A 16,015-nucleotide genomic window follows, 5' to 3' on the forward strand; every position below is an offset into this window, starting at 1 on the left:
TTTATTAAAAGGCAACATTAGCAAGGATTGAAGAGATGCTGAAGACTTAACGCCACAGATCGAGACGTGCTGCTAGACCAATTCAGAGGCCTTCAGGGGAATTTAAAAGGAATAACTTTCTCACTGTGGGATTCAGCTTTATTTAATGCCATGACCTGCTACTGTCTAAAATCATTTTGCATTCAACCCAAACAATCTCATGTACCAGAGTGGTATTCGTCTCACCTACATCAGTCAGCGTCCTGCAGGGGATTTTAATGAAATTTCAGAGTGTGGGCAAAATTCACGGGAACATTCATAAGATAGTGAAGTATCTGGAGGTTAGGAACAGAGGAAAGACTTTATCTGCCCTGGGGCTGTAAAGACAAGAGGAAGAAATCGTGTTCCTAGAAAAGCTTAAGCTAAAGGCACTCGGGGACTTAGAGTCAAAGAGACACAATTGGTATCAGGGAAGCAGCAAGCAGTGAGGAGGGAAGAAATACCTCGGCCTTTTTCCTCCCAGCTTCTGCAGTGCCTCCCATTGGCTGACGGGCACCAGCGGCACATGGCAAGCAAGCCTGGGAGATGCCGTCCATGGAGTCAGCCTCTTAGCACAGAGCAGCACAGGAAAGAGACATGGGAGGAGGAGCAAACAAAGAATCAGTGCAACACAGAACAACACTAGGGGCGCGCGCACACACACACAACCCGGCCTGAAGCAGGAGTGGGGTGGGGACAGAGACAGTGCCCCGGGAAAGGACCACAGCTGAGTAAAGGTTGGGAGGGAGAGCCAGTGCGCACACTCCCCTGTGCAGGCCTAACCTGCTTCCTCTCTGGCCTGCAGTCTCTGTGAGCATCAACAACCTGTACCCGGGCTGCGAGAACGTGAGTGTGAGGAGCCGTAGCATGATGTTCGAGCCGGGCCTCACCAAAGGCATGCTGGAGGTGTTCGTGGCCCCAGCCCACCACCCACACTGCTCCACCGACGACCAGTCCACCAAGGCCATTGACATCCAGAACGCCTATTTGAATGGTATGTCCCACCCGCCTTAAAGGGAGAGGACCTCAAGTGCCCTTTTGCCACGGCTATAAGTCATTCCCCTAAGGGAGCCTGTCCCAGTGGGCATCTACCACACCCCACAAAGGACAGAGGGAAGGTCAGTGTGGTGATACTGGGAGTGACCCCGCACGGAAGCGGGGCTGGGTCATACCCCTAAAAAGTAAAGCTAAACACCTTGGTGTCTTCTGTACATAGCAAAGCACTGGGCACACAGTAGGTGCTTCATAAATGACTGTCAAGTAAATGAATATTTTAAAAAATTTGTTTTTATAGTTTTTCATTGTTTTATTTTTCAATTACAGCTGACATACAGTATTATATTAGTTTCAGGTGTAGAACATTGTGTCATTTTTCTTTTCTTTCTTTTTTAAACTCGGTAATTTTATATATTTATTCATTTTTTTAAGTTAGACATTTATCATTTAATTAATATATTTTTTAAAGTAGAGTTTAAACATCTACTTAGATGGGAAATCTCATAAAATACAGTCCCTCTAGCAGTTTGACATACCCAAGAAGAATTATTTTAAAATTCATCGACACTAATGGCTAATGCTCTGATAGACACAGGCAATTTTTTTTTCCATAAGCAAAATTTCAAGTGTGTTCTTTGCTCTCGAACATTTCCAAGGGGGTGAAGCTTTAAATGTTACCAGCGATGGTTTCCCTCCTACAGCAACCACTGTGTCTTCCCTGGAGCTCCAGTGCCCCCAACTGGGCCCAACTCACTGGAACATGAGCCCCTGACTTACTGAGACCCAGTTTAGAGCAGGGACAAAGCAATTTCTCTGAGACTCAGTTTCCTTATTGGGAAGGATTTAGTAAAGGGCCTGGTACAGCATCTGGCACATGGAGGCAATCAGATAATGGCACTTGGGGGCATCTTCACGATGACCTTTTTATTATCCTGAACCCAGGGAGAAATACACTACGTGGTGTGTGAAGCCGTGGTTCTTAAACCCTAGCACCATGCGCATCCCTGGGGGGCTTGTGAAAACACAGACTGCCGGCCCCACCCCCAGAGCTTCTGTCTCAGCAAGCTCTGCGGCTGCTGCTGGTCTGGGAAACCCACTTTGAAAACCACTGGACCTAACGGAATAGAATGAAAGTCCATGCACGTGTTGTTCTCTTAAAAGTTGAGTGTTCTTTGAGCTTTGCGGCACAGGAGAAGCATGTCCTCTGTCCCCCTGCCCTTACCTCCTGCCCCTCCGCAGGCCTCCCCCGTCCCCAAGTCTGGCTACCACTGTTCCCACGGCTCACACGGCCTACTTCTCTGTTCCTGAACTTTTCATGCTTAGACCTCGGCTGCCAGGCTTAGAGGGTTGTGCCCCCCAGGAGTGCCTGTGCTCCAGGAAGAGGCTCTAAAAAAGCCCTGTGGCTCTTCCCAAATGACTCTGGACTACAGACTTTCTGGCAAAGAATACACACCAAGGGGAACAATTAGGGAAAGGAAGCCTGAAATCCTATCACTTAAGTGGTCCTGCCAGGCTGCCCCAAAGATCCGTGGATGGTGGCCCCTGTCCTGGTGGGATGTGGCAGTGTAGAGGTGGGCGCACTCGTGGGATGCACCCACAGCGCAGGTGTGGGAGACTACCAGCCCCACCACCGTACACAGCTCCCACCCCTGCTTGACCCGTCTATCAACTATTACATCTTAACACCTGACCAGGCAGCCTGCTTGCTTCTGTCTGACCTGAACATGTCGCTCCCTCACCTGGGGAACTTGAATTTAGTCACTATTTAACCAAGATAAAGGTTACATTTCATAATAACTTTTATGTTCAATATTTTATTCACGGTCATGTCCCAAAAAGAAATTATACATATATTTATTTGAGGATACAAATCTCATCACGTATGTTCTCTGACTTTCTGAGTTCAGCGATCCATTGAGATATGCTGTAGCATAACTCATACTTCAGTGTAAGGGACGTGATGGGGATTTGTTCTTCCCCCAAGTGGTGCTTATTTTTTATATACCAATATTTTGGGGGAAAACAAAGTGTATATGTATACACACATTTCTATGTATGCTTATAGGCTTACACATACACCCACACTGTGTGTGTGTGTGTGTGTGCGCGCGCGCGCGCGCGCACGTACTACTCGGGTACATAAGTAAATATGGTAGAGATATAGACACAGATATACTCATGAAGATTACGGGAAAATAGATATTTAAGAAAATGGATAAGCAGATATAGATATAGGTAGCTTTATAGATACATAAGGGAAAGACATGGACAGACATAGAAATACCTCATAGAGATATGTCTGTATCACATATGTAGATCCACACTTAAGTAACAACCCCTGAAGTGCTAAGAAAAATCGTGATTGAAATCTGGTGGTGGCATTTCACGATAGTCATCTTTATTTTTCTCTGTAGGAGTTGGCGATTTCAGTGTGTGGGAGTTCTCTGGAAATCCTGTTTACTTCTGTTCTTATGACTATTTTGCTGCAAATGACCCCACATCAATCCATGTCATCGTTTTTAGTCTAGAAGAACCCTATGAGATCCAGTTGAATCAAGTGATTTTCTGGCTCAGCTTCCTGAAGTCTCTTGTGCCAGTTGAAGAACCCGTAGGTAAGCTAAGGCATCCCTGAGTGAGTGAGTGCCCTTCCCACTGACCTTGCGCCCCTGGCCATGCTTGAATCCTATAGCTTGTGGCTGGCAACCTTGGCTCCCTTCATTACTCCTTCCTACTAGAAGATTTCCACTCTGGAAGTTCCCTGAGGCTCAGCTGTTCATTTTATTCTGCAGGGAGTTATTTCATGATCACACATTTCTGCCACAAAGGCCCAATTCTGAGCTATTCCTTGAGAGCCATCTCTCACTTTCTTTCTATATTTTAGAGCTGTGAACATTTTCGTTGCATGCAAAGTGGAATACCTCCTTTGATAGCTACTGCACCTTTACCTTGTGGGTTCATAATTCACAAGCAGAATCAGCTCTCCATTCTGTAGTTCCATCAAGAATGGAAGAAAAGGGACCATATTGACTGACTGCATTACCTTAACTTTATCCTAGAGGAGAAGATAGCTTGGAATAAACATCTTTTGTTCTTTTCATACAACAAAAGCAAGCAGCTTTCTCTGGTGAAATGCAAACTCAACAGTCAATTTTGTCTTTGAAACGTATATAATAATCAATTAATCTGGGCTTAATCCTGCTCAGAGTACCACCACTTTATTTCTTTGTTTCTCTCTCTTCTTTTTTTTTTTCATGTGTTTGTCTTAAATGCTCCAAGAATTGAGAGGCTCTGTCTGTGTGAATCACAGGCGTTTCTCTTTTGAGTCATGCCCGTGGTGGTGTTGCTGCATTCATAGGGCTTTCTTTGGTCTTGTGAAGGGCGACCCCCTGGTCAGAGATTAGATCTCCCCTCACCATGCAAGCAGGGCTTCTTTGGAGATAGATCTGAGACGCTGCCGTGTGTTCTGTAGTTGGTTCTGGTCCATTTCTGAACAACTTTCCTTAAGGCCCAGGAAATAGGCTCATCTATTATTGGCTGGGCCTGGGGCCCAGAGGTTACAATGGCATAGGGCCCTTACCTCTTCAGGCAGTAGCACATCCACTTGGAGAGATGGCCTGGGTCTGGGGTCAGCGCACCCCACCTTCCCTAGAAAGGAGATGCAGTCACAAAGGAGAACCTACCTCTAAGACAGCTCTTTTTCTGCCCCAGCCTTCGGTGGCAAGCTGAAGAACCCACTCCGAGTTGTCCTGGTGGCCACCCATGCCGACATCATGAACGTTCCTCGTCCCGCTGGAGGCGAATTTGGATATGACAAAGACACGACGTTGCTGAAAGAGATCAGGAACAGGTAAGGGGCAACTACGGAGTCTTCAGGGGTAATACAACCGAAGCCCTGTGAACCAGAGAAAGGAATGAAGGAAACTAAAGGCCTCTTTTCCTCAGTTGCCTATTTTTATTATATTTTTCATTTTTATCGAAATATGAATGTTTTATGTTTTTTGGTTGTTGTGTTTTTTTTCCAGTTTAATTGAAGTATCATTGACAGATAAAATTGTAAGATATTTAAAGTGTACATCACGGTTTTGATACATATTTACATTGTAAAAGGATTCCCACTATCTAGTTCATTAACACATCTATCAGCTCACATATTTACTTTTTTTTTTTCCCAATGAGGACATTTCAGGTCTACTCTCTTAGCAAATTTCAATTACGAAATACATTGTTATCAACTATTGTTACCATGTTATACATCAGATTCTTAGTTCTTTTAGTTGTTTCAGCTTTCAGGGCTTTTTGGTGATTATCATGATACCAGTAATCAATATTTCTCAAAATACCTGTTGTAACCCACTAGCGGGTCATGAAATTCATTTAGGGGGTCCAGACCAACTCTTTAAAGTGGGGTGGCGTGGAGTGGAATGGAGAATATCAGGATGCATTTCATGTCAAGTATTTTTATGAAACTTTTGTTTCACTTATAGAGACACACAATCACCATGTAAAAAAATACGTATTTCTACATAGTGTCTGTCAACAGAAAGTATGAACTCGCAGCTCTATGTAGTAGTGTGCTAGTAACCTAAGTTCTCGGTTTATCAACTGAAGACATTCATCTGTTATCTTTCTGATATGCAAAAAGGGCTTCTACTAATATTTTTAGATCTAAGTTGTAACTTTCATAGTCATCCCGCTATTCTTACTCTATCAACTGCGACAGCATCTCTTCTCTTAACTTACAAGGTGAGCACATTAGGCCTCACCTTTCCTGCATCAGGGCAGCTGGTATCTTTCCATTCTGTGCTCCTGCCGTTTTGTGGGACCCAGGGGCCCGTCCACATGACTGAAGTCCATGGGTATCTCCAAGGCTTCCACCCCAGTGTACCATTACAGAGCCCAGCAAAAGTAGCAGCGAGGGGCAAGGCCACCAGAATTTCCTGGCCTCCAACCAGCTGTTTGGGCCAGCGGGAGCCTGGACCTGCAGTGGAAATACCTGGTAAGACTGCATCACTCTGCTGAGGCTACCACTCTTCCCTTAGGTTTGGGAACGATCTTCACATTTCCAATAAGTTATTTGTTCTGGATGCTGGGGCTTCTGGGTCTAAGGACATGAAGGTACTTCGAAACCACCTGCAAGAAATACGGAGCCAGATTGTTTCGGTGAGTATAGCTGGGGAGGGTGGGAACCCAGCCTTTGCCCAGCCCGTCTGGTGACCACTCAACTTGGGCCTCTTCATGCTGCCTTCTTGGTTTGGTTTTCAGGGGACACAGTATGAGGTGGCTGTGTGGACATGTTTCTATCCCATTGCTCTGGAATGAGCAAGGAAGAGCAGAGAAGCAAGGAGATGGCCGCGAGAGGAAGGGGTTGTTACAGGCAAAGTGGACCTTAGAGTGTCAGCAATTCTGACAGTTTTAGTGATTTGTTTAAAAGTAAAATTGCTTTTTACAAATTACAAAAACAATTCAAAAGTAACTTATTGTGAAATATTTAGGAAATACAGAGAAGTAGAAACAAGTTACCAACAACGTTTATTGATGGGTGTAAAATAATAGATGAACAAATGGAATGAAACTGTGTTCTTGAATGATTTTACTTAAGGTCTTATTCAATGTTTCAATTTCCCAAATTATAAAAACTTAGTATAGTTCCAGTTAGCATCTGAATGAGATTGAGAAGACTGGGTTTTTTATCTTAAAATTTCAAGAGAAGAATAAATAAAACTATAGAGGATCTGTAATCAATAAACCAATAAATATGTGGAATAGACTAGTGAGAAGCAAATCATATCTACAGAAATTGAATAGAAAACAAAGATATCATTTCAATTTAATGGGGAAAATATTTATTTAAAAAGGGATCTAGCACAAATGGTTATTTGCCAGAAAGAAGATTGAACTCCTAATTACTACATAGCCCAAAAATAAATTCTAGGTGAAGGAAAGCTTTTAAATGTAAAACAATAAAATAATATATTTAATGGAAATGTAAGAGAATGCAATTTAGTATAATTTGGGACTGTTTTGGGAAACCTTTCAAATAAAGATAGAAAAACCCAGAAGTTTTCAAAGAAATTATACCTGTTTGACAACATAAAAGTTAAATTTTTTTTTCTGACAAATTCTATAAACAAAGTTAAAAGGTGAGATAGACTGGGGAAAATATTCTCAATGGATTTGACACATAAAAGATTATTATCCATAATATTCAAAAAGCTCCTTGAAATTGGTGTGAAAAAGGCAAACATTTCAATGGCAAAATGCTAAAATGCTTTCTGGGATGTTCCTGCTGCCCAAGCCTGAGAATAAACAAGGAGAATGTGCCTCTCCCTCCCCCGCCAGGCTGACCATTGCTGCTCTTCCAACACCAGGCTCCACTTCCAGGCGTGCTTTTGGAATTTTCAGGAACCCTCTCCTCTCATGAAGCCTGGCCCTTGCTTTCTGATGGGGACCCACTCTGGTATAGCCAGAGGATGGGGAGTAGTCTGGTGGGGCCTTGGAAGAACCTGGTCACAGAAACCAATGGGTAATGATCAGGAACAGTGGTCTGGGAAGGGTTCCCAGCGCCTCCCCTCCCATGGGAGTAGGACTGGGCTCCTGGGCGTCCTTGAGCTGGGGTGTGGCATGATGTCTGCTTCACACACACGCCCCCAACTCCTGAGGTCAGGCAGTTGGGACTTACCAAATTAACTGCCTTTATCCCCTGGGAATTTTGTGTTTTTTAATAGGGTGTGGAATTAAGCTGCAATAAAAACTATGATCCGAGAATGATGCAGTGTAGTGTGAGGCTGCTGTGGTTTTTCGTTTGGAAGGTGTGTTGAGTATAGGAGTCTGTAACATAGACTGATTTACTTAACCAAGTTAAAAGATTAAAAAAACCACTTCAAGCCAATTACCAAAATTAGTCTAAATTGAAATAATATTTCAACAACGGTTCCGATGACAACCTATCCAGGCACCTCCTGAGTCCCCACAGCTGTAAATTGACCTGTCCCATCCTGCATGTTCTAGGTCTGCCCTCTGATGACTCACCTGTGTGAGAAAATCATCTCCACACTACCTTCCTGGAGGAAGCTTAACGGACCCAACCAGCTGATGTCGCTGCAGCAGTTCGTGTATGATGTGCAGGACCAGCTGAACCCCTTGGCCAGCGAGGAAGACCTCAGGTGCATAGCCCAGCAGCTCCATAGTGCCGGCGAGGTAAGGGTTCCTTGAGTCCAGGCAGGTCTGGGAGGTAATGGTGTAATAGCCTCATAGAATGAGTTTGGAAGCTTTCCTTTTCAGAATTTGGGAATAGTATGAGAAGGATAGATATTAATTCTTCTTTGGATGCTTGGTAGAATTCACCTATGAAGCCATCTAGTCGTGGAATTTTATTTGTCAGAGTTTTTTGGTTACTGATTGAATCGGGAAGAAACAAAATCTGAACAGACAGATTACTAAAACTGAAATTCACTCTTGGAAGATTATATGTTGTTTCTAGGAATTTATCGATTTCTTCTAGGTTATCAACTTTGTGTGTAATTACTCATACTATTCTCTTACAATCCTTTGTATTACTGTGGTGTGGGTTCACTTCTCTTCCTTTCTGATTTTATTTATTTGAGTCCTCTCTCTTTTTTTTCTTGATGAATCTGGCTAAAGGTTTATCTATTTTGTTTATCTTTTCAAAGAACCAGCTCTTAGTTTCATTGATCTTTTCTGTTATTTTTTTAGTCTCTGTTTCATTTATTTCTGTGCTCTTTATTATTTCCATCCCTCTACTCACTTTGGGATTTGTTATTTTTTTTCTAGTTCCTTTAGGTGTAAGTTTAGATAGTTTGAGATTTTTCTTGTTTCATAATGCATTTCTCTCTCAGTACAGCTGTATCCCAAAGAGTTAGATAGTTTATTTGAGATTTTTCTTGTTTCATAATACATTTCTCTCTTAGTACAGCTATGTCCCAAAGATTTCAGATTATTGTGTTTCCATTTGTTTTAACATATTTTTTATTTCCTCCTTGATTTCATCATTAACCTATTGATTGTATAATACCAAGTTGTTTAGCTTCCACGTGTTTATGTATTTTTTTTTTCTAGTTTTCTTCTTGTAATTGATTTCTACTTTCATACTGTTGTGATTAGAGAATACGCTTGATGTGATTTCAGTCTTCTTAAGTTTACCGAGAATTGTTTTATGGCTTAACATGTGGTCTATCCTGGAAAATGTTCCCTGTGCATTTGAAAAGAGTGTGTATTCTGTTGATTTGGGGTGGAATGTTCTGTAAATATCTGTCCATCTAATCCAATGTGTCATTTAAGGCCACTGTTTCTTTGTTGATTTTCTGTCGGTATGATCTATCCATTGATATAAGCAGGTTTTAAAGTCCCCCTGCTAGTATTGTAATACTGTCAATCTCTCTCTTATGTCTGTTAATATTTGTTTTATCTATTTAGATACTCCTACATTCAGTGTGTAGATATTTACAAGTGTTATATCCTCTTGTTGGATTGATCCCTTTGTTGGTATGTAATGTCCATCTTTGTCTCTTGTTACAGTCTGTTTTAAAGTCTATTTTGCCTGATACAAGTATTGCTACTTCATCTTTTCTTTTCATTTCCATTTACATGAAATATCTTTCCATCCCTTCATTTTTACTCTGTGTGTCTTTTGATCTGAAGTGACTCTCCTGTAGGGAGCTTAAGCAGAGGTCTTGTTTTTTTATCCATTCAGCCCTCCTACGTCTTTGATTGAAGCATTTAGTCCATTTACATTTAAAGTAATTGTGGATAGGTATGTATTTGTTGCTATTTTATTAATTGTTTGTTGGTTGTTTTTTTAGTTTTAGTTCTCTGTTCCTTTCTTCTTTTGTTGCTCTTTTCTTGTACATTGATGACTTTCTTAGTGATTGATTTGGATTCCTTTTTTTTTTTTTTCATTTTTTTATGTATTTATAATAGGTTTTGGTTTGTGGTTACCGTAAGATTCAATATATGAATCTGCTATGTTTATAGCAGTCTATTTTAAGTTGATGGTTGTTTAAGTTCGGGCACATTCTAAAAGCATTACGTTTTTTTACCCACCCCATTTATGTTTTTGACATATTTTACATCTTGTGTGTGTGTGTGTGTCCCTTAATTCATTACTGTAGTTACACATGCTCTAACTACTGTCTTTTAACCTTCATACTACCTTTATAATTGGTTGACCCACTACAGTTACTAAATGTTTGTCTTTATCAGTGAGATTTTTTTTTCTTTCCTATGTTTTTTTATTTTTAATTTTGGCATTTTCTTTTCCACTTAAAGAAGTTCCTTTAACATTTCTTTTAATGCCAGTTTAGTGTTGATGAACTCTGTTAGCTTTTGCTTGTGTGGGAAACTGTTTATCTCACCTTCAATTCTGAGTGATAACCTTGCTGGGTAAAGTATTCGTCACTATGGGTTTTTCCTTTCATCACTTTGAATATATGATGCCAATTCCTTCTGGCCTGCACATTTTCTGCTGAAAAATCAGTTTATAGTTTTGTGGGGGATCCCTTATATGCTACTAGCTGCTTTTAAGATTCTCTCTTTAACTTTTGGCATATTTTATTGTGATGTGTCTTAGTGTGGGCCTCTTAATGTTCATCTGTTTGGGACTGTCTATGCTTCCTGGACTTGGGTGTCTGTTTCCTTCACCAGGTTGGGGAATTTTTCAGCCATTATTTCTTTAAATGGGTTTTCTGTCCCTTTCTGTCTCTCCTTCTGTGACCCCTGTGATTAGAATGTTGGTCCACATGATATTGTCCCAGAGGTCCCTTAAACTATCCTCATTTTTTTTTAATTCTTTTTTCTTTTTGCTGCTCCAATTGGGTGATTTCCACTACCTTGTCTTCAACCTTGCTGACTAATTCTTCTGCATTAACTGACTTCCTCTAATGTATTTTTTTCATTTCAGTTACTGCACTCTTCAATTCTGATTGTTTCTTTTTTTGTACTTTGTATCTCTGTTGAAATTCTCACTGACTTCATCTATTCTTCTCTTTGGTTCATTGAGCATCCTTATGACAGTATTTTGAATTCTTTATCTGGCAGATTGCTTGTCTCTGTTTCATTTAGTTTTGTTCTGGGGTTATGTTCTGGCTTTCATTTAAAACATGTTTTTCTGTCCCCTCATTTTGGCTGTCTCTCTGTGTTTGTTTCTATAAACTAGGTGAAATAACAACTTCTCCTGGTCTTGAAGGAGTGGCCTTGTGTAGGAGCTTCCCCTTTGTAGACTGCGTGTGCCAGGTGTCTGTGGCAGGCCAGCTGGGCCTGGAGATGGAGTGGGCATAGGCCACTAGGAGACCCACGGACAAGCCACACTGAGGCCTCCTTGGCAGAATGGTTGGATCAGGAGCAGGAACAAGTCCTGTAGCGTCCTGGGGCAAGCCTTGCTGGGGCTGCCTTGATGGGCTGGCTGAGGTTATAGCTGGAGCTGGCTTAGGCTGAGGGTAGTCCTGGAGGCAAGGCTTGCTAAGGCTTAGAACTGGAGCTGGAGCGGACTTGGGCCATGGGGAGTCCACGTGGCAAGCCAAGCCAGAACCACCTTGGCAGGCTGGTTTGAGCTATTGCTGAAGCAGGTATGGTCTACAGGAAGTCCCTAGGATAAGCCGAATGGGGGCCCGGAGTTGGAGTGGGTATGGGACATTGGGAGTCCCTGGCCAAGGAGCTAGTATGGGCCTGCGACCTGGTACGCACTTTGCCGGCCTTGGAGGGCTGGCTAGAGCACCTGTATTGTGCTCCTGCTTATGTGATCAAGGGGAGGGCCTCCGACACTGGAGAGAGTTCCCACAGTTCCTTCCCGTTTGGCAGATGCTCTAGGATTTCCTTCACGTATAGTCTCGGTGCTCTTTAAACCACTGTATTTTTGCTGTGCCCAGGTTCTGTGTGCAGGCCCTGCAGTGATCCGTCCCTACTGCAGGTCCGTGCTTTGGGAGTGGGGTTCCCACGGTACTATATCTTCGTCTTTCCTACCCATTTTTCTATGTGGTTTCTCTCTCTTTTGTTGTGTAGAAGCTGTTCAGTCAGCCCTCAGTTCTTTAGGGGGAATTGCTCCGTAAGTGTAAATTTGATGTGTTCTTGGGAGGCAGTGAGTTCAGGGTCTTCCTACCCCGCCATCTTAGACCCAAAGTCTCTACCCTCCAGGAATTTTCAGTCTAACAGAATTATATACAGAAGGCATCTCCAAGATTTAAACCAGACTCTGACTATGGGCAGAAAAATGGACCAAACAGGTCCAGAGTCTCGGCCTCCACATGAGAACAGAGTCCACCTTGGATCACCATTATTTGTAGAAATAGCCCAGAACAACGAGGGAAGAGAGGAGGGGTTAAGTGTTCCATAGAGAGGAAAGTTGCTCCTATTTTTTCTCACATTTTTTTTTCTTTCTGAATTTTTCTTTTTAAAGAAATAAACCATCACGTCTATTCTCATTCCTCTTTCCTCCTCTCCAGGGCCAGTCACTGTCACAGTGGCATGTCGTTCCAGATCTCTTTTAGGTACATGTGTTAAAAATTTACAGTATAACATTCTAAATCTCTTTTTGAAAAATTGCAAGCCTTCAGAGAAGTTGCAAGAATCGTACAACAAATCCTCATATACTCTACACCTAAACAACCAATCATTTAAATTTTGCTACATTTGCTTTTATCCCTCTCTCTTCTATTTATTTACTTCTTTACTTTGCAAACATCGTGATAGTTCACCCCTAAATAATTTAGCCTATACGTCTTAAAGAGAAAGATATTTTCCCTCATAACCACAATATAATTCATTGTCACATTCTGGACACATAGCATCGATATAATACTATTATTGAGTATGTAGTCCTATTCAAATGTTTGCCACTTATGTGCCAATAATTTCTTTTCTAGCTGTTTTTATTTATGTATGTATTTATTTTGGGACAGAATCCAGTCAAAAATCACTCATTCCATTTAGCTAGCTGCCATCTCTCACTTTTTTGGTTTTCATTACATTGACCGTTTTTAAGACTCCAAGGACTGCAAAATCTCTCTTATGACCTTCTCAAGCTGGTTTTCTGGCTTAGTAATTGATTTTTTTGAGATCCAGCTATCTGAATGATCTGGGTCATTCCTTGCAACATCTGCTCAGATATTGTCACTGCTCGGTCCCTTTTGTTCTCTGAGCAGCTGGTGCCTGTGTTCATTTAGGTTCCTATGTGTGACCTCCTGTTGTCCCCTCTGGCAGATCAACATCATGCAGAGTGAAACCGTCCAGGACGTGCTGCTCCTGGACCCTCGCTGGCTCTGCACCAACGTCCTAGGAAAGCTGCTCTCTGTGGAGACCCCACGGGCCTTGCACCATTACCGGGGCCGCTACACCATGGAGGACGTCCAGCGCCTGGTACCCGACAGCGACGTGGAGGAGCTGCTGCAGATCCTAGATGCCATGGACATCTGCGCCCGGGACCTGAGCAGCGGGACCATGGTGGACATCCCCGCCCTGATCAAGACAGACAACTTGCACCGCTCCTGGACAGATGAGGAGGACGATGTGATGGTCTATGGTGGCGTGCGCATCGTCCCCGTGGAGCACCTGACCCCCTTCCCATGCGGCATCTTTCACAAGGTCCAAGTGAACCTGTGCCGGTGGATCCACCAACAGAGCGCCGAGGGAGATGCGGACATCCGCCTGTGGATGAGCGGCTGCAAGATAGCCAACCGCGGGGCCGAGCTGCTGGTGCTCCTCGTCAACCACGGCCAGGGCATCGAGGTCCAGGTGCGCGGGCTGGAGACGGAAAAGATCAAATGCTGCCTCCTGCTGGACTCGGTGTGCAGCACCATCGAGAACGTCATGGCCACCACACTGCCGGGGTTGTTGACGGTGAAGCATTACCTGAGCCCCCAGCAGCTGAGGGAGCACCACGAGCCTGTCATGATCTACCAGCCTCGAGACTTCTTCCGGGCACAGGCCCTTAAGGAGACCTCGCTGACTAACACCATGGGTGGGTACAAGGAAAGCTTCAGCAGCATCATGTGCTTCGGGTGTCATGACATCTATTCACAGGCCAGCCTGGGGATGGACATCCATGCATCAGATCTGAACCTCCTGACCCGGAGGAAACTTAGTCGCCTGCTGGACCCGCCCGATCCCCTGGGGAAGGACTGGTGCCTTCTCGCCATGAACCTGGGCCTCCCCGACCTTGTGGCAAAGTACAACACTAATAACGGGGCTCCCAAGGAGTTCCTCCCGAGCCCAGTCCATGCTCTGCTCCGGGAATGGACCTCCTACCCTGAAAGTACAGTCGGCATCCTCATGTCCAAACTACGGGAGCTAGGACGTCGGGACGCAGCGGACTTTCTGCTGAAGGCATCCTCTGTGTTCAAAATCAACCTCGATGGCAATGGCCAGGAAGCCTACGCCTCAAGCTGCAACAGTGGCACATCTTATAATTCCATTAGCTCAGTCGTGTCACGGTGAAGGCAGCCTTGGTGTGGGCAGGGTCTCTTCGGACTGCAGAAGCAAGGGGGATGCAGCCCGTCTTTCCCATCAGAGAGTCCGAGTGCATCCCTTTCTGTGACCACCCTCCCTCCGGCTTCACCTATCTCTGCTACTCCATCCTTCCCTCTCACACATTCCATTGTGAGTGAATGGTCTTTCTAGTTTAAGAGCCAACCATATCCTTTCCTTTGGCCATTTGAAAAGGTAGCGCCCCTCCTCTCCATGTTCTGGACTCCATCTCTCAGCCTCTAGTACTTTGCTTCTTACTGATAATTTCACTGGAATTCCTAACTTTTCAATGAAAAAATTTTAACTACTATATTGATTGTCCTTTAAATAAAAAGCGCACATTTATCAAAAATGTGCATTTCTTACATTCTTTTCTTTGTTATACCATGTCCTCAGCTTATCTTTTTTATATTTGTAGGAAAACCCCTCATGTATGGACTCCCACTGTATGATTTATAAATAGACAATATGTGAGTGCCTTTTGCAGATGAGGTTGTGTTTGCCATCATCCAAGTCAGCCAGGAGCTGTCTGTTGGGAAGGAAACGCTCCCTCTCTGTCCCTTGCTGTATGCTGATCATCGCCAGAGGTGCTTCACCCTAAGTTGGTTTTTGGTGTTTTGTTTTGTTTTGTTTTTCCGGCAATGTTTTTGTTTTATTTGGCGAGGAAAGGGGAGAAAGGAATCCTCCTCTAGAGTGATTTCATGGCCAGTGTTGTTGCTACGATAAGACATGTGTTCGTTAGCTTTTGTTTAAACGTCAATGTGAACGTCCACATGCAAACTACAGACTGTCACGCTTTATCATTCCCTCTCATCTCAGGTAGAAGGTTGACACAGTTGTAGGGTTATGAAGATCTGTATGAGAATTCACAAAAACCCTGACTCATGATTTGTGGCAGTCCGTTGTCATTTGTGCATAGCAGATGGTTTTCCACATTTAGATCCTGGTTTGATAACTTCCTGTACTTGAAGTTTAAAAAAGAAAATAAGGAAGCAAGTTTAATCTTGCAGTGCTTTTAAATTGTGATAGAGTTTTAAATTCATTTGAGGGAACATATCCTAATTCTTCTGTCCTGAGAAGCATGTAATTTTAATGTTATATCATATGTATATATATATATGCAGTATGTATATACATATATATTAATACAAGTATTTTTTCTTAATCTATAAGATGTAGTAAAAAGTTGTTTGTTTTTTCTTTTTGTTGTTTTTTCCTTTTTTTAAAAAAAAATAAACTGTTGCTTGTTGCATTCGTGTGTTGGTCTTTAATTCAAAACAAATTATTTTTCTTTGCTTTGTTTTTACTCACCAATACTGCGCATGGTGGAACAGACCAATCTGAAATTCAGAAAACCATTAAACCTAAACCCCCAGGTATGGAAAACATCCCAGTTTATGTAGATGCTTAATTATTACTAAAATTGGTCATGGTTTGAGGAAGAAGAAAAGAGCCCAGGCGATTTTCACATTTGTTCCCACTTTAAAGAAAAGAGGTTCCTTCCATTTTCCTTGGGTAAACCAAAATA

The 16,015-nt window shown here is 42.8% G+C and overlaps 1 protein-coding gene across 3 annotated transcripts in view; it reads left to right on the forward strand.

Annotated features, from left to right (window-relative positions):
- Positions 1–15,739, forward strand: part of DAPK1 (death associated protein kinase 1) — a 168,481-nt gene extending 152,742 nt beyond the window's left edge. For all 3 annotated transcript variants that reach the window (XM_033123048.1, XM_033123047.1, XM_033123046.1), the window contains exons 21-26: positions 824–1,012; positions 3,429–3,626; positions 4,723–4,861; positions 6,054–6,174; positions 8,023–8,211; positions 13,225–15,739. In XM_033123048.1, coding sequence (XP_032978939.1) covers positions 824–1,012; positions 3,429–3,626; positions 4,723–4,861; positions 6,054–6,174; positions 8,023–8,211; positions 13,225–14,457 — 2,069 coding nt within the window. In that variant the 3' untranslated portion in view covers positions 14,458–15,739. The remainder of the gene's footprint in view (positions 1–823; positions 1,013–3,428; positions 3,627–4,722; positions 4,862–6,053; positions 6,175–8,022; positions 8,212–13,224) is intronic.
- Positions 15,740–16,015: the final 276 nt, after the last annotated feature.

The sequence above is a fragment of the Rhinolophus ferrumequinum genome, chromosome 12 (assembly GCF_004115265.2).
Source record: "Rhinolophus ferrumequinum isolate MPI-CBG mRhiFer1 chromosome 12, mRhiFer1_v1.p, whole genome shotgun sequence".
NCBI lineage: Eukaryota > Metazoa > Chordata > Mammalia > Chiroptera > Rhinolophidae > Rhinolophus > Rhinolophus ferrumequinum.